Source organism: Urocitellus parryii, chromosome X, assembly GCF_045843805.1.
Source record: "Urocitellus parryii isolate mUroPar1 chromosome X, mUroPar1.hap1, whole genome shotgun sequence".
In the NCBI taxonomy this organism is placed as follows: domain Eukaryota; kingdom Metazoa; phylum Chordata; class Mammalia; order Rodentia; family Sciuridae; genus Urocitellus; species Urocitellus parryii.
Window position 1 is genome coordinate 86864645 of NC_135547.1, and position 18579 is coordinate 86883223.

Sequence of the window (18579 nt, forward strand, 5' to 3'; positions counted from 1 at the left end):
CTACTTAGCTATATCCCCAGTCCTTTCCAGCTTTTGAGACATGGTCATGTTAAATTGCTAAGGGTCTAAGTTGCCTCAGCCTCCTAAATTGCTGGCATTTACAGGTGTGCTCGAAGGGTGCTGGCTATTTTTCAAATATTTTTATTGGTGAACCATAATTATACATAATAGGAGCCTTCATCGTCATATATTGGTACCTCCATATAGCATAGTTTGGTCTATTTTATCCCCCATAACTACTCTTTTCCTCCTCTCTTTCTTCCCCCAATCTCCATCCTCTACAAGTCTTCCTTCCATTGTCATGAGGTCTCTTCCCCCACTTTTTTTTTTCTTTCTAGCTCCCACATATGACCTTTGACTTTCTCAGTCTATGGCTTATATCATGGAGCATGATGTCTCCAGTTCCATTCATTTTGATACAAATAACATAATTTCTTTCTTATTTATGGCTGAGTAAAATGCCATTTTGAGATATATATATATAAAACACTTAACCACTTAACCACCATGTTTTCCTTAACTTGACTCTGCTCTTTTCTGAGTCTGCATGGTTTTCTTTTTTTTCTTCCTTTGCTTCTTTTTATAATAGGAATTTAACCCAGGGACCTTTTACCACTAAGCTACATCCCCAGCCCTTTTTATTTTTTATTTTGAGACAGGCTCTCCTGGGAGTTGCTTTAGGGCATTGCTAAGTTACTGAGGCTGGTCTTGAACTTGCAATCTTCCTGCTTCAGCTTCCCAAGTTACTGGGATTACAGGCATGCACCCCCACACCTGGCTAAATATACAGTTTTCTTTGTCTGCTAACCAACATTGTTTACTTATATCTCTCCAGTGGAAAATTGCTGATAGCTTCCAAGATTACACTTAAGAGAAAAGCAGATATCTCTGATCTAATTCTAAATTTCCTTTTTTTATAAATTTATTTTATTTACTTATTTTTATGTGTGCTGAGGATGGAACCCACTGCCTCACAAGTGCCAGGCAAGCACTCTACCACTGAGCCACAATCCCAGCCCCTAATTCTAAATTTCTAGGGAATGAGATTCTGATTGATCCAGGTTGGATTAGGTGTCCGCTTCTGTTTAATTATCTAGAGATAGGAACATGGCAGTTTTTTTCCCCTATAAATGGGGAAAGGAGAGGGCCAATTCCTAGAAAAGGGCAGATGGGCAAACAATCCAATAGTGTCCAGTTTACTAGAAAACCTCTAGTCCTTCCATTCTTTATCCCTTTAAGCCACTACCCTCTCACATTCACTGCATGTTTTCAATTTACCTATGTGCACTGCCTCACCATCTACTTATTCTTTGCCATCTGGGCCTTACCCTCTTGTAATATTTTATTGAGCATGGAGCTTTTATTTGCTTTTGCATTCTAATAGACTTGTCTCAGACATCGTTCATCTTGCTCACTCTTGGGTTGTACAGTTTTGAATTAGTACCAAGGCTAATTCACAATGACATTTAGAAACAAGGGCCCTAAAATGTAAGATATTTAATATAAATACTAAAAATGGGACACAGTAGTTCAGTGAGTACCAAAAAGGTACAACCTGTAGTTCGTGTTGGCCCACATCTCCTTGCTCAAAGAGATCCTGCCATTCAATTTCGCTTTGTCCCACATTGTCCTGGACAAATTTGTTTCACCATAGCTAACTCGGGAAAAAAATTCTTAAGCAAGCAAGTTGCTGTAGAAATTGTAGTGGTTATTTTTATGTTTCATATGTGTTCTTTCTCACATAAGTAAGGCATATTAATTTCCGCGTCAAAGTGAAAATTCTCCCTCCTGGGTAATTTCAGCTCACTTTGGTTAAATTCAATCAATACACTCAATTTCCTTTCCCATGATGCATCACTCCTCCCCCCGCCCCAAACTCCTTATGCTGGGAATGGCAGTAAAAAGCCTAAGGCAGTTCAGTGGGATGCAAGGAATTGAGAGTGCAAATCCTAAACACAAATCTTCATGCCCCGCCTCTTTGACCCTGTGAACCACAAGGAAGGAGCTGAGTGATAGTTACATTAGCCGACTACATCCTGAGGCCATTTGCTAAAAGACTACAACTCCCAGGATGCCCATCCGCCCCGCCCCATTCCCCCTCCTCCAGCTAAAAAGCGTGTATCATAGAGAAGACGAGGCAACATGGCTCCCGGAGGTGGAAGGAAGAGGCTTTACCCTCTTTGAAGCGGTAAAGAAGAGCAGCGGGAGAGGAGAAAAAAGAGAAGCGACTAGAGCTTGTCATCGCTTTTATCCTCCCAACCTCTCCTGAGTCCGGTCGGCCTCACCCCTCCTGTCCACCCGTATCCAATCTGCGGTCTCCTCCCCTCCCCGCCCTGGTTTCCTCACCCCTCCCCCCGGGAATCCTTTTCCCGCCCCCTCGCCCCCCGCGGAGTGCGCACGCGCCCGCCCCCAGCTTCGCGCCCAGATCGCCGCCTAGCTTGCTCGCGCAGCCGCTGTCTCATCTCGTCTGCCCACCGACGAAGCATGGGCGTCCAGGGCTTCCAAGAGTTCCTGGAGAAGCGTTGTCCTGGGGCCGTGGTGCCTGTGGACCTCCTCAAACTCGCGCGCACTGTATCGCGCCAGCAACAGCAGCAGCACCTGCACCGCCAGCTGCCACCGACGGCAGCCTTAGCACCCGGAGCTCCACGCGCCGCCAGGGGCTCTGCTCCTCTGCAACCACCGCTCCCGCCCGCAGCTTTAGGTGCCTACTCCGGGGGCGCGGGCCCGAATCGGCACCATCACCCTGCTCACCACTTCCACCACCACGGCCCAGCGCAGCCCGGGCTGCACCCGCCACTGCCGCCGCCGCCCCCTCCGCTGCCCGGGGCTCGAGTGCTTGTAGACGCGGGCTCGGCGCTTCCACGGCTCTATGGCGGTTACCAGACGGATTGGGTGTGTGGCGGCCAGTGGAACGCCATGCTGGGCTACTTGTCAGCGCTATGCCAGGCTTGTGCCTACCCCGGCGGCGACGGCCTGGAGCTCGTGGTCATGTTCCCCGGGGGCCTGGGCAAGGACCGACTGGCAGAGTGGGGCCGTCGGTGCCAGGCCGAGCGGCAGACAGCGCAACTGATCGTGGGACACGTGGGCAACAAGGGCACCCCTCCACCGCGGGCCTGGTTCCTGCCACCGGCCTGCCTGAGCCACTGCGTGAGGCTAGCACTCATCCGCTTCCGGGTCAAGGTGAGGGAGGGGCCGGATTTTAAATAACACACCCTACACCTATTTCCTCCCAACTAAACACCTAGCCACCTACCCATTAACCCACTATCACCCACCCACCTACTTACCCACTCAATCCGCTAGCCATCGACCATTTTATCCATCTACCCCCCCCCAACTTCATACCATCTCTACGGATTTGCTTACCTACCAGACCACATGTCTATCCGTGAAATCCCAATAGCTCCATTTACCTTCACTTATCTAATTGGTCTACCTCCAGGTTTTAACACAATCAAGTCAGAATTTCTTTTGCAGCCTCACCTTTCTCCAGCTGTCTTTTACCTCAAACTGAAATACATTTTCCTTGCTTTTCCTAGTTAACATCTACTCCTATAGTTTCTTCCAATCTCACAGCAAGTCAGTTGAGCAGATGTTAATTCAACCCCTCCAATATTTTTCCCATCTTGACAGGGTGCTGCTTTTTTTACCCGTCTATCCATTCAACCTTTCTCATTTATCCATACTTCTATTTCCTCCTGTGTTAGCCTAAATGAACAAACAAAACCCCACTGATTCACTGTTCAACAAGTATTAACCCACTGAATATAAGGGGTTTGCAAGACACCGTTCCTGCTCTTGGAAAATTAATCATGTACACATGGAACATTTATTTAATCGTGTAAATGTGTACGGCAACTATGGTTTATCATACAGACAGTAAGTATAGTACCTGTTTGTGTATGTGTGGGGGGAGGATATTTGTGAACTGAGATAGTCTTCCCTGAAGAAAGACCTTGCCTGGGTCTGCAAGGATGAGTTGGATTTGAATGTGACACAGATTTGGGAGGAGGATACTTTCCGTGAGAGGAAGAAAAGGAGCAGAAACAAAAAGGAATACCAATTGTGTGAGGCCCCATGAGCAGTTAAGTCCAATCTGCATGTAGTTGGGTCACTCACTGCATATGGGGCCTGGGGAATAGCTTGGCAGCATCCCCAGTTCTTGGCACCACTGCTGTTGCTCTGTTGCTTTCCCATACTCTTAGGTTTCAAGTTCCTACGTGTAGGGAATAATAAGGCTTGAGAAGTAAGGAGGTGGGCAGGAGGAAGAAAAAAAAAAAACAGTACAAGGTTGGGTAGGATGAAATTGCCAAAAAAAGAAGAAAAAAACTGTGTATGCCCATTCCCCAACCAAGGTTCTTGGGGATGTCCTCACAGGACAGGGGATAGTGAGATTCACACAATAAAGAAGTGGTGTCTGCTGAAGTACTGAAGAAAGAAATTTCAGCTGAGAGACTGAAAGACTTATATAGAGAAGCTTGCAGTAGTTACTAGAATCCAGTTTATGCTACACTACTGGTGTTCAGCATCAAATCTGTCTAGAGTGGATAGATTATATCTGTCTAAATTTAAAAATACAGTTGTAGGCTGGGGTTGTGGCTCAGTGGTAGAACTTGGGTTTACCATGCACAAGGCCCTGGGATTTGATTTCCCAGCACTACACACAAAATCCAGTCATGACTAACTTAAACATACAAAGGAAATAGTATAAAAGAAATCCACTTGCTTGCCCTTCTAACTGAACATTTTTAAATAGATTCTTTATTCATGGCTATTCTTCCTACTGCTACCCACTAGACTTTCAAGATTTTTCTTACTTCGTTATTAACCATAGTGACCATATTGATGGAACACCCTACTGCATGTGTGCCCTTTTTGTTTTCAGTTCTGGGAACCTAACCCATGGTCTTGTGCTCTATCACCAAGCTACACCTCAGTCCTGTATAATTCCTTTTAAAAATTATTGTCTCATTGGATCATCACAATTACCCATGAAGCAGTATTATCCCTGTTTTCCAAGTGAGAAAACTTGGGCACAGGAGCTTTAGAAACTTGCCCAAAGTCATCCGCACTAAGTGGCAGAGCTGGGATTCTGGGATTCATGCCCATGCAGTTTGGCTTCAAAGCCCATGCTCTTAACAGTATTCTAAGCCAAATCTTTCTAAAGTGCCACTGTGATTAGATCATTTCCGTAATCGACTACTCTTCCCTGGCTCCTGGGTAAAGACAGGTTCAGATCATTCATTTATTATTACTTTACTGAGTGCTTGCTGGCAAAGTACTAGGCTGGTTGCTGAAGATTCAGAAGTGATAAGAGGATTCCTACCCTCAACGAGATCCAGAGTTCATTAAAAAAACAGACATACTGAAGACAAAATTTCAGATTCTGTGTGCTAATTGTAAATTATAAAAAATAATAAGGCCCCTATAGGGGCATGGTTTCTTTGGGGTGAGTGAGTGAAAATTGGGAGGGGCATCATAAATGGGTGCTGAGCCATGAAGTATGCTAAGGATAGTACAGATAGTGGACAAGGGTGTGGAGACCTAAAATGACCATTTGTGAGCTCTGAATAGATTTTGATTGGAGGTTGGCAGGAGAGCTGAACACTAAGTATGAGTTTGTGGTTTCCAGACATTTTTTGTTCACATACTCCATCAGTCAAAAATTTTGAGAAGTGACTAAATACATTTTGTCATGCTTTACACAAATTCTCATTTTTAAAATCTCAGCAGTAGCTGGGTGTGGTGGTGCACATCTATACTCCCAGCTACTCTGGAGGTTGAGGTGGGAGGATAGTTTGAGATCAGACCAAGCAACATAGCCAGACACCCATGTCTTAAAAAATAAAAACAACTCCAGCAGTTAATAAAAATTAAGATGGATTATATAGATGTATGGATATGTGATGAGTCAAGTGTAGTAAAAATTGATAGAATCTCAGTGGTATTTGGATGTTCATTGTAAAATTATTTCAACTTGGCTATGTGTTTTAACTTTTTCATAATGTTGGTGGGGGGATTCTCAGTAGTTTTTTTCAGCCCTGAGAACCACTGTTTGGGGAATGTATAAATTTTATTCTCCATGCTAGATTATAAACACTCTGATCTTTTTATATTTTTTATAATAGCTTGTATACTTTGGGCACAGGATTTCTTTTTTTCCTAAGTAAATTGGTCAGTGAACCTAAGGGAGTGGGTTGTGAGAGTGACTTTTAAAAAGTGTATGGTGGAACACTTAATATAGTGGATTTAAGACCTGCTTCAGAATTGCATATGTAAATTACTTGTTGATGTTATCAGTGAGTAAAGTTCTCTCTCCTGGTTCTGATTGGTGACTGTTGGAGTGAAGAATTTCCTTGATTGTAACTTGAAAGACATTGATTAATAATGGATAACAATTTCCCCTTTCAGAGGTGTACTGTCATCTTGAAGGGGCAGTTTTTTTGCTTGGATGATTTGCCTGTCTAGCATCTCTTCTGACTGAATATTTGTGTTCTAAAACAAAACCAACTACTTGATTCTTTCCCTCCTTGGTTTTATTCTTCAGACTAGACCACAAGATGGGCTTTTTTTGGTGCTGGGGATTGAATCCAGGGCCTCATGGGGAGGGTGCTGGGGATTTAATTCAGGGGCACTCAACCAATGAACCACATCCCATCTCCAACCCTATTTTCTATTTTCTATTTTATTTAGAGACAGGGTCTCACTGAGTTGCTTAGTGCCTTGATGTTGCTGAGGCTGGCTTTGAACTCTGGATCCTCCTGCCTCGGCCTCCTGAGCCACTGGAATTATAAGCATGTGCCAGCATGCCCAGCCAGGAAGATGGTCTTTTATTCTCAGTATCATTTTCACTTGTGATAGAGAATGTAAAGGTGGTAGAATTAAATAATAAATTGCTGGGTTGTATGTTTAGCTTTAAACAGTTTAGAATTGCCCACAAATCAATTCAGTGTATATTGTTGAGATAAATTTTGTTGTTTGGTTGGTTTCAGTTATGCATTCTGCAGGCCTTTGTAAATGAAAGTTCCTAGTAGCAGGTAAATTGAGTAAACCCACAAGTTGCTTATCTGATACCTTCCAAAGGATCTCAGAAGTAGAGGAACCTAAAGCAGTTTTAGATAGTGATTTGGGGGATGATGTAGTATGATGAAGAGGATGAGTGCTTTATTTAATAGTTAATGTATATGAGAAAAAAAGGATAAGGTAGCATATCAAATTCACCATTCCACAGGTATAGTTTTTTCACATATGGCCAATTAAAGAAAATGAGTTGGTTTAAAGAAAAATATTAAGCTGCAATACTTAGTTGTGGCAGAAATCATAGTGGTAATATGTGAATAACTAGACTTTGAGGAGTCTGACCAGGAGCTGATGGTCATTTTATGCTTTGCTTCTTCAGAATACAATAAAATAATGGCTGATGTGCTTCCTGACTGTTTAGTTATATAGTCATAGACAACTTGAAAAGTCAGTGAGTCTTCTAGATGCTCTTATTTTGGAAAAATGATCATAATAGTAATTGCTGCTACTTCTTGAGTACCAAGTTATATATAAAGTGCTTTTTAAATATCTTGTTTAGTCCTCACAAGCTTGCTAGCTACATGGTATTGTTTCCCTTTTTACAGTTAAATAACCAAGGTACAAAAAGGTAAATAGGGACTAGCTCAACGGTAGATTGAGACCCTAGATTCTATTGCCACCAAATTTTTTTGGTGCTGGTGATTGAATCCAGGGCCTCATGCATGGTAAGTACATGTTCTACCACTGAGCAATAACCCCAGCTCCAATAATTTTTCTTTGGTGTGAGTGCTGGTAAGTGATGGACAAAAATCCTTATTTGAGGTCTCTTTTGCTTAAAATCTCCTTCCAGAATGCCACGACACTTTTTCCTTCTTTTTGTACATTTTTTTTGTGAGATGGTATAATTTTATTGTCTAATTGCATAGATGTGTGAAGAAAAAGTTAAGCTGATTTATTAAGCACTTAGTTTGTGCCAACATTGTTAAATATACTATACTGCCAGTACAAAGCAAATGTGTAAGCTAATTGCCGAATGAGTGACTTTCACAGTGATGTTAGAGGAATTCAAAAGTAGCATTTCCTTTTTCTGCATTTTCCGTCTCTGATTTCTTTCACTTACAGCACATACAGATTAGTAGTAGTAGTAGTAGTAGTAGTAGTAGTAGTAGTAGTAGTAGTAGTGGTGGTAATGGAAATTTAACTCAGGGCCTGAGATAGGGCACTTGCATGCTAGGAAAGTGCACTGAATTATACTCCCCAGTCCCATGCAGAAATAATTTTAACAGAAAAAGTATTCCCCTTTATCATTATTATCTTTTTTTCCCTTTTACCATTGTTCTTGAAAAAAGAAAAGTGAATTAGTTATCATTCCCTAGCCTATTGTTACTTTATATATGGCTTCACCTCTCTGAGCTGCCACATTCATTTCCATTCTTATCATTCTTGGCCTTCTTTGATCCATTCTATCCTTGAACTACTTCCCTTGGATTCCATAATGTTACTTATGATTTATTTATTTATTATTGTTATTCATTTTTTTGAGATAGGCCTTGCTATGTTACCCTGGCTGGCCCAGAACTCCTAGCATCAAACAGTCCATCCTCTTGACTTAGCCTCCAGAGTAGCAGGGACTATCAACATGTGCCACTGTGCCCCGTTGTCCTAGTCACATTTTTTTCTTATTCTTTTTAGTTATACAAGACTATAGAATCCACTTTGATAAAATTATACGAGCATGAAATATATCTTATTCTATTTAGGACCCATTCTGTGATGGTGAGATTCACTATGGTATTTTCATATATGTACATAGGAAAGTTAGGTCAGATTAATTCCACTGTCTTTCCTTTTGCTATCCTCTCCCTTGCCTTCATTCCCCTTTATCTAATTTACTGAACATCCCCACCCTTTTTGTGGGTTATCTTCCACTTTGTCAGAGAAAACATTTGACCTTTTTTCAGGAGACGGGTATTGACTTATTTCACTTAGCATAATATTCTCCAGATCCCTCCATTTATTGGGAAATGTCATAAAGTCATTCTTAATGGCTGAGTAATACTTCTGATTCTTTTGAATCTTCTTGAATCTTTTCTTCTCCCATCCTTTTTGCTCTTCCTGTTCCTGCATCCTTAAATGTTGGTGTTCCTGAGACTTCTGTCCTAGTCATTCTTCTGCATTTGTTTGCTGAGCAATCTTATCCATTACTTTAGCTTTGAGTTTTAAATATGTTCTGATTCCTGTGACTCTCTTCCTTTAACCTTTCTCATGAATTTATTTGTTTGTGTGTGTGTGTGTGTGTGTGTGTGTGTGTGTGTGTGTGTTGGTACTAGGGATTTAATCCAGGGGCACTTAACCACTGAGCAGCATCCTTCACGCTTTTTATTTTTATTTTTGAGAGAGTCTCGCTAAGTATCTTAGGGTCTTGCTAAGTTGTTGAGGCTGGCTTTTAATTTGCAATTCTCCTGCCTCAGCCTCCTGAGGACTACAGGGGTTTGCCACCATGCCCAGCTTCTTATGAACATTGAATCTTTTTAATTCTCTTCTTGATGTCTTATAGGTCACTTAAACTTAAAATAATCCAAGCTGGAACTCATTATCTTAACCCAAAACGTGTTCTACTTGTGGTATTCTCTTTTTCTGTGAGTAATATATTTCATCCTTTCAAGTTAGAAACCATGAAATCCTTGGTTTTCTTCACTCTCCTATTACATCCCATGCCCCCCTCTCTTTTTCTAATGTTTTTGTAATGGAGATTGAATTCAGGGGCACTCAACCACTGAGCCACATCCCCACCCTATTTTGTATTTTATTTAGAGACAGTGTCTCACTGAGTTCCTTAGTCCCTCGCTTTTGGTGAGGTTGGCTTTGAACTCCTGATGCCCCTGCCTCAGCCTCCTGAGCCACTGGGATTACAAGTGTGCAACATTGTGCCTGGCTCTCATGTCCACTTCATCCTATCAGTTCTTCCTCAAAAATGTCTTTAATTTAGCCACATGTGTCTGCTTCTACCCCCATTACCTTAGGTGAAGGCACCAGAATTTCTTATCTTTCCAAGCTATCTTTGCCACCTTAGGTGAATGATACTTTCCTTTGTATTTCCAGAGTGCTCTCTTCTTAATTTCTCATAATTTTCTCTTATAATATTTAATATCACATTATAATTCTCTTTTTTATTTTATTTTTTAGGTGTAGATGGACACAGCACAATGCCTTTATTTTTATGTGGTACTGAGGATCGAACCCGGGTCCCGCCCGTGCTAGGCGAGCGCTCTACTGCTGAGCCACAATCCCAGCCCTATAATTCTCTTTTAAATGAGTTCTGAGAGGACAGTAATTTGCTCTAGAATGAGATATATATCTATATATCTGTATATATCTATATCTAGGTCTATCTGTATAAATATATGTAAAATGATTGTTGAGAGAAAAAGATTGAGAAAAATTAGTTGAAAAATTAGAGTGTAGAAGGCTTTAATGATCAGATGAGGAACAATTTAGAACCAGTGTTTTATAATGTTATATGTAAACCACATATAAATGAACTCAGATTGCAAATTGATGGCTAAACTCCTTTGATTCAGAAGTGAGTTTGTAGTTGCTTATCAATGCAGATATAGAATATATAATACCCCATTGTTGGTAGTAATAATGACTATGGTGTATGCTAGGTCCTTTTTATATTCATTAGATCATTTAATCCTCACAACCACCCTTCAGGATAGATACTAATCTCCATTTTATAACGCAAAAATGGCCTCAGTGTAGTTTCTGATCCAAATTTGGACTGCTGGAACTTAGTTGGACCAAGATTGGAACCTAAAAATATTTGATACCGGAATAGTTCCTCCTTAATATGTCTCAAAATAGTACAGTTACAATTGTATTAGTGCACATTCATTATACAGAATAATGTATTTATTGTCACATTTATATAACATACTGTGATCATTTCTATCTCCCTTACACCCCATAGTTACACGTTTTATGGCTGTATTTTTTTTCCCAGAATACCTTTTCTTATAATTAGTTTGTGCAACATAATGGAACAGATCTTGGAGTGAGACTGCCTAGAATTAAATCCCTGTTCTTTCCCCTACTCCTTATGTAACCTTGAGCAAATTAACTTCTCTGTGCCTCAGTTTCCTCATCTGGAAGATGAGGATAGTAATGCCTACATCACATACTTTTTCTTTTGATCAAGAAGTGATTTAATATAAGTAAAGGGCTAGAATATTACATTGCACATAATAAATGCCAACTACTATGACTATGCCCCAAATGTCTTGTGTCCCTAACTGGATTGGACATTAATTATTTCACTCTCATGCTTTAACTTTAGCATGGCATGACATGCAGTGTTCTTGGTGATCTGCCTCCATCCTCTAGCCTCATTTCACCCAATTTTTCTTATCAGAATGATAAGGTCTTTTTAATTCAGTTAACATTTTTCAGCAAATACTCTGCCACACATGCTGTGCTAAATACTACGAACAATGGAATTCATTCATTCAGCCAATATTTATTGAGCTCCTCCTATGTGCTAGACAGAGTCAAAATTATGATGTTGCAGTCAATAAAACAGATTTCTGACTTTGTGAAGTTTAAATTCTAATTAGAAGGACAGAATAAGATATATAACAAAATAGACTGTACTGTCATGTATAACTAAAAAGAATAAAGAAAAAATGAAAAAAATAAAATATAGTATTTCAGGTAGTATAGTAAGTGCTGTGGAGAAAAATTAAGTAGAGAAGTGAGATAAGGACTGTTGAAGTTAGGGTTAGAAAGCATGGTAATCTGTTCTTACAGGAGTTTATAATCTAGTAGGGGAGGCAAGTAATAAAATATAGTATGATACCCTGGTATTATTTTCTGGCCCTTGTGATAGATTCAGGGCATAACCAGTAGAAGTGACAGAATTTACATGCCAGGCACCAAAATCCTTGCCCTTTCATTTGTACCACATAGGAAATTAGAAAGGTTGTGGCAAAGATGGCACTCTGGCAACCAGTAGGTCATATGTGGACCATGCATATGTTTTTGCATTGGTCCACACATTTTTGTTTGGATGGTTTTCTGGAGAACATTTATTTTCTTTCATCAATAGTGTTCACCAGAATCTGAAATCAAATAATGTGTTTAGGTGAATATTAAGGTATCATCTAATCGAATGATTTTTATTTCCTGCATTGCATTATATGAACGCATTTCTTTTTAAAAAATATTTATTTTTTAGTTTTAGGTGAACACAACATCTTCATTTTATTTATGTGGTGCTGAGGATCGAACCCAGTTCCTCACATATGTGAGTGCGCTACCACTTGAGCCACATTTCTTTTTTAGCTAATTTGAATTTGTTGCAAACTTACAAAAATTGTGAAATGTTGCAAAACAGTCTGACTTTTCAACTTCTCTTGAAATACCAGATACTCTGGCCATACTGACTATCCCTTTTTGTTGAGCCACAAGGTCTTCATTTATCAGCATCTCTACCATTGCATGGCAAGTTCCTGACACAGTGACCAAGTGCGCTTTTTCATTCATAAATGGACATTTCCTGCAGTATCTTCCAATGATTCAACCATCCTGATATTCACAGCTTTTTGTAATCATCCCTCCCACTCCTTGTGTGGGTTGGAACTAGTGACTTGCTCCTTAGGAGAAGAATATAACAAAAGCAATGATATGTCACTTCCAACATTAGATTATAAAATACTATGACTTCCATCTTCTTTGTGCTTTCATGGTCTCTCTTTCTCAATTCTTCTCTTGCTCTTTGGCTTTTCTTGCTTGATCACTTTGATGAAGCAAGCTGCCATGTTGTGAGAGGTTCACTTGACAAGAAATTGAGGGCAGCCTCCCACCCACAGTCAGTAAGGAACTGAGGCCCTAATTTCAGCAACGTGCAAGGAACCGAATCATGTCCACAGCCACGTGAATGAGTGAGCTTGGAAATGGATCCTTCTTATTGAAGCCTTGAGGTGACTATCAATAGCTGTGCTTGTGCATTTTTAAAATATATTTTTTATTCGATGGACACAGTACCTTTATTTTACTTATTTATTTTTACTTGGTGCTAAAGATCAAACCGATTTCCTCACACATGCTAGGCAAGTGCTCTACCCCTGAGCTACAATCCCAGCCCTGTGCTTGTACATTTTAATGGCTGTGTTGAGAAACAACATCTATGCAAGTGAAAAGGATTATGCAAGAAGTTCGCCTATTTGCTGAAAACAGGAGTGAGCCTATTTCTTTGTGGAATTGATGAATTTTCCCATGTCTCTAAATAAAATGTGTCTGTTCAAAGACCACCATTCAAAATACCATTTAAAAATAAATCTTTGTTAAGAAATATGACCAGTATACAAAAATGATGAGTGCTGAAATGAAAACAACTTTAAAAACAGCTTGGAATTTCAACAATCTGTGTTTTTGAATACAGATAGAATAAGTCATGCTGCCATGAAATGCAATTGTGTGTTAAATGAAGTATGTCAGGGCTTGGAAACCTTTTGTAGGTGGTACTTTTATTGAAGAATATTGAGTGCAGCAGAAATTATATCATGCATTTATAAAGATTGGAAACACATTTTGCTCAGGATGTCAAAGATGGGTAACTGAACATTTTAGGGAGAAATTGGGTCCAGAAGTTCAACTATTTGTAAAGTTTTAGATAGTAGCCATTGCTTATAGCAGATATAAATACCACCCACAGAGCTGTACACTTAGCTATTTGCCTAACCAGTGGTTCTCAAAGTGTGGTCTCTGACCAATAGCACTGTATCACCTGAAAGCTTGTTAGAAATGCAAATTCTCCACCTCTGAAATTGAGGGCAGACTCTCGAACAACCAGTGAGAAACAGAGGCTCTTAGTACAACAACCCACAAGGGAATGAATCCTGCTAACATCCAAGTGAGTGAACTTGGCAATGGATCCTTCCCTAGTAAAACCTTGAGATGACTGCATTCCTGACTGACAACTGTGAGTTTAGCCTGTGAGAAACCCCAAATCAGATCTACTGAATCAGAAACTTGGGGAGAGGTTCATCTGTTTTATGAAGGTCTTCAGCTGATTCTTTTAAGTTTGAGAACCAGTGCATGTAGATACAATTTGAATTTCAATATAATCTAACTCTTTTGGACTTATAGCATATCATAGGTACATTTTTAAATACCTGCATTTTCTGTGTTGAGCAAAGTGCTGGCAATTGAACCCAGGTCTCTGCACTTGCTAGGCAAGTGCTCAACTATTAAACTATACCCCCAGCCAAGTCTTAATTTTTTCATATTGATTGATCAAAATTAGTAAATATGACTAGCTTGTGCTTCTGGAAATGTTACTGTTGGACTTGAAACATGTTTTTTAAAGCAGAGACACATTCCAAGGACTTAAACATATACCTGTTTGTTTTCTCCTTAGAATTCACTTTGTACCTAAAAATTCAAAATGAATCGGGTCAAGGATTAGTAATTAACATTGTGATTTTGTGAATTAATAGGTTTATGCCATGGAAATCTGTCTTATTATGTGGAGGTTGATTGGCTTAGTTGAGGCACATTACTCAAGATACTGAAAAAAAAAACATGTTTGACATTCAGCACACCCATATGTATTGAAATAAAATATTTGACTTGTTTGGTTGACCTTACAACTCATCTATACATCTTGAATAAAAGCTGGGTTGCTCAAAAATACCTTCACATATATATGGTTGCATTTGTTCATTCCTAGCAAAATTATGCCTTTGGGAAACTCATTTGGCAAGAGATAAACTGGCTGACTTTCCTTTACTGAAATTAGTTTCCAAGAAATGAAAGTGATGGCCTGAATTACATTCCCACAATTGTGGAGTTTTCTGTTGCATTCCAGAAAAGGCTCTCTGACATGTTTTATGAAAATGAAGAAATATTGTTCAGCCTTTCTCAATGTTCATGGTGTGAAAGAAGAATTGTTATAAAAGAAATTGAGTTACCATGCTAATGGTACTGAAAAAGAAGAATGATGTCATGGAAATACCAGAATTTTACAATTATTTTGGGAGAAGTTGCACTCAATATAAAACACTATGCTAGCCAAGCTTAGTGGCACATGTCTGTAATCCCAGCTACTCAGGAGGCTGAGGCAGGAGGATTAAAATTTAGTGAGACCCTGTTTCAAAATAAAATTTTAAAAGAATTGTCAGGACGTGGTGGTGCAAGCCTTGCAATCCCAGCAGCTGGGGAGGCTGAAGTAGGAGGATTGTGAGTTCCAAGACAGCCTCAGCAACTTAGCAAGGTACTAAGCAACTCAGTGAGACCCTGTCTATAAATAGTACAGAAAAGGACTGAGGATATGGCTCATTGGTTGAGTGCCCCTGAGTTCAATCCTCAGTACCCCAAAATAAGTAAATAAATAAAAGGACTGGAATCTGGGCAAGGTGGCATATAACTAATCACATGGACTCAAGGGTGGGTTGAGTGAGGAGGATCATAAGGACAAGGCCAGTCTTGGAAACTTAGCAAGATCCTTTCAAAAATCAAAAAAATAATAAAAGGACTGGGGATGTACTTAAGTGGTAGACAACTCCTGAGTTCAATCCCAGTACCACAAAAAGGGTGGGGTGGGAATGTAATTCAGTGGTAGTATGTGCAAGGTCCCAGGTTTGATCCCTAATACCACCAAAACAAAAAACTATGGAAACATCTTTCTAAATAGCTGTTTTCCATTATGAAATGGAATCAACTTGATCACTCCCAGTTAAAGGAGTCAAGACTAAATTCTGTACTGCACATTTTGACAAAAATATTAGACCTCTTGGGACATAATGGGCAGGATCCAAGGTAGAGGAAAATAAACTAAAAAATGTAATGATCAAAATTGTCTCTTTCTAAACTTTTGTTTTAAAATTAAAATGAAAACCCCAGTATCGTGTGTGTGTGTGTGTGTGTGTGTGTGTGTGTGTGTGTGTGTGTGTAGTTAACACCCACAGCATGGTTTAGTTTAATTTCTGAATGTTTATTTTTCGTAACCTCTTGTAAGCATTTGCAAACCCTGTTTCAAGTGCTCTTAGGAATTTCTTACCATAATTGTCTTCTGCACTTCCTGTCTTCCTTTGTGGGATAGCCCAGAAGTTTTCTTGAACTCTTGTTCTCTTATTATTCCTAAAGATACCTTCCTTCTGACTTTTCAATCTTGATGGTTTTACTTTGGGCAGAATAAGTGCTTAATCTGATACCTCCTGGTCTCAAATGACTTTGAGGACCTCCAGACATACCATACCATACATACCATAGACTTTTTCCTTTCAGAATAGGCTATAATTTATTTCATAATTACTTTTTCAGAGGATGTTCCAGGTACTTTATAAATAATTTCTAAAATATAAATATTTAAAAAATAGTTTCTAAGTCTTAAAATCAGGTAGGTATTGGATTCTCTCCTTTTACAAATGAAGAAGCTAAATGACTTCCCTATAACTTGTTTCTACAAGTTCAATTTGAGCATATGTCTACTGAATGCCACAGCTCCTGCTGTATTTACTGATTATAAAAGTTACTGTCAAAGTATAATTTCCAGCCCAAGGAGGGGCCACAACAGAGTTTTTCTCAAAAAAAAAAAAAAAAACTATGGTTTTCTTTGGATTCTTACACATGATACCTACAGAAACATGCTAGCCCCTGGCAGCCTAATAGTAATTAATTTAGTCTCTTAATGGTTGAGTTTTGATTTGAACAATGTCTGGTAATGCATAGTTGCATCAACAGTAGTTTCAGACAGTTCAGTTGATACGAGTTCGAGGCACAGTTGAATTGTAAGTCATCAATATTTTTATTGCTAATGCAGATTTATGCACAAGTTTCCCCGCCCCAAATGTTTTTATGAGGGTCTGATTCCTTGTCACCTTTGGTTTCCTTTGCTTTGGGATTGAGAAAAGGTGGAAAAGGAAGACCATAGAACCCTGCCTGAGTTAGACACCAGTTTGTAATATTGAACATGGTAGATAGTTGGAAAAGTTATATTCCAATGGGATATGAGACAAACCAAAGGAAGTATTGCCTTTGGTTTGAAGTTACTTTAAACAAGCATTTATTAAACTGTTTCTATGTTCCAGGCAGGGAGCTAACATAATTTGCCACTATGGGCCCACCAGTTATTCTTAGTGAATTTTTGTGCCCATATTTACTGTATATTTGTGAATTGATCTGAGGTTAGTATTTGCACAATTTTCTAGGTGTCTTTATTTGAGAAACAACATATTTAATGGAAAGAACAGTATTTTGAAGTTGAGTCTCACAGGGTTCAAATACAATTTCTGCCATGTTGCTAGCTGTGTGATTTTGGTTAAGTTATTCAAATTTTTCAGGCTAGAGTTTTCTCTGCTTAAAAAAAAAGGAAGAGGAGAGGGATTAATGACATAATACCTATTTTATAGGGTTAGATGAATAAGTAAATATTTCTTTAATTGCCTAGCCCAGTGTTTATCTTGAAACATCACTATAGCTTCAGCTCTCTGAGACGAGGATTTTGTTTCTTGTTCACAATTTTATCCCCACACCAAGATAACTACCTAGTGTAGTTGAAAAGTTGAAAGTTGAAACCAATTCATTGATTGCCTGCTTTTTGGAAATGTTCTATCTACCAAAGATATAGCAATGAAAAAAAAAAACCACATTTTGAAATTCCAGCTTTGGGCTGGGGGTGTGGTTTAGTGGTAGAGTGCTTGCCTAGCATGTGCAAGGCCCTGGGTTCTTTCTATTCCCAGCACTGTAAAAAATAAAGAAATCCAGCCTTCTCGAAACTTATAATCTGGTGGTTAATAGTTTTGTATTTATAGCAAATATGCTTTCTTTGTGTGTGTGGACTGGGGATTGAACTCAGGCTTCTTTTTAAAAATTTAAAAAATTTTTCCATATCCATGGACAGCATGCCTTTATTTTATTTGTTTATTTTTATATAGTGCTGAGGATCAAACCCAGTGCCTCATGCATGCTAGGCAAGCACTCTGCCACTGAACTCAGGCTTCTTTACCACTGAGCTGCATCCAGCCCTTTTATTTTATTTTTCTTTTTGGTTATACATAATAACATTAGGGTTCATGTTGACATAATTATAAAAGCATGGAATATAATTTGCTCTAGTTCAGTCTTAAGTATTTCCCCTTTCTCTCTCTCTCCCCTCCTTTCCCCATTCCCTTCCCTCTACTGCTCTGATCTTTCTATTATAGTTTCAACTAGTGCCTTGTGGATATACTTTGGTGAGATTCACTGTGGTATATTCATGTATGTTATAGGAAAGTTAGCTCAAATTCATTCTACTGTTCTTTCCTTATCCTGTCCATCCTCACCTTCCCCAATACCCTCCTTCTTAATCACTGATCTTTCTTTATATTTTGAAGGAATTCTTCCCCCCTAATTTTTATATATATTTTTTTTATTTTGAGACATGGTCTTGCTAAATTGATGATGCTGGTATGGAACTTGCAGTTCTCTGACCTCAAGTCTCCCAAGTTGCTTGAATTAAAGGTGTATGCCACTGTATCTGGCTAGCAAATACTTTTTTTTAGTTGTTGATGGACCTTT

General features: G+C 39.2%; 1 protein-coding gene across 3 annotated transcripts in view; it reads left to right on the top strand.

Moving 5' to 3' along the window:
- Positions 1–2408: 2408 nt before the first annotated feature.
- Positions 2409–18579, top strand: part of Fam120c (family with sequence similarity 120 member C) — a 126261-nt gene continuing 110090 nt past the window's right edge. For all 3 annotated transcript variants that reach the window (XM_026407410.2, XM_026407412.2, XM_026407411.1), the window contains exon 1: positions 2409–3180. In XM_026407410.2, the coding sequence (XP_026263195.1) occupies positions 2485–3180 (696 nt within the window). In that variant the 5' untranslated portion in view covers positions 2409–2484. The remainder of the gene's footprint in view (positions 3181–18579) is intronic.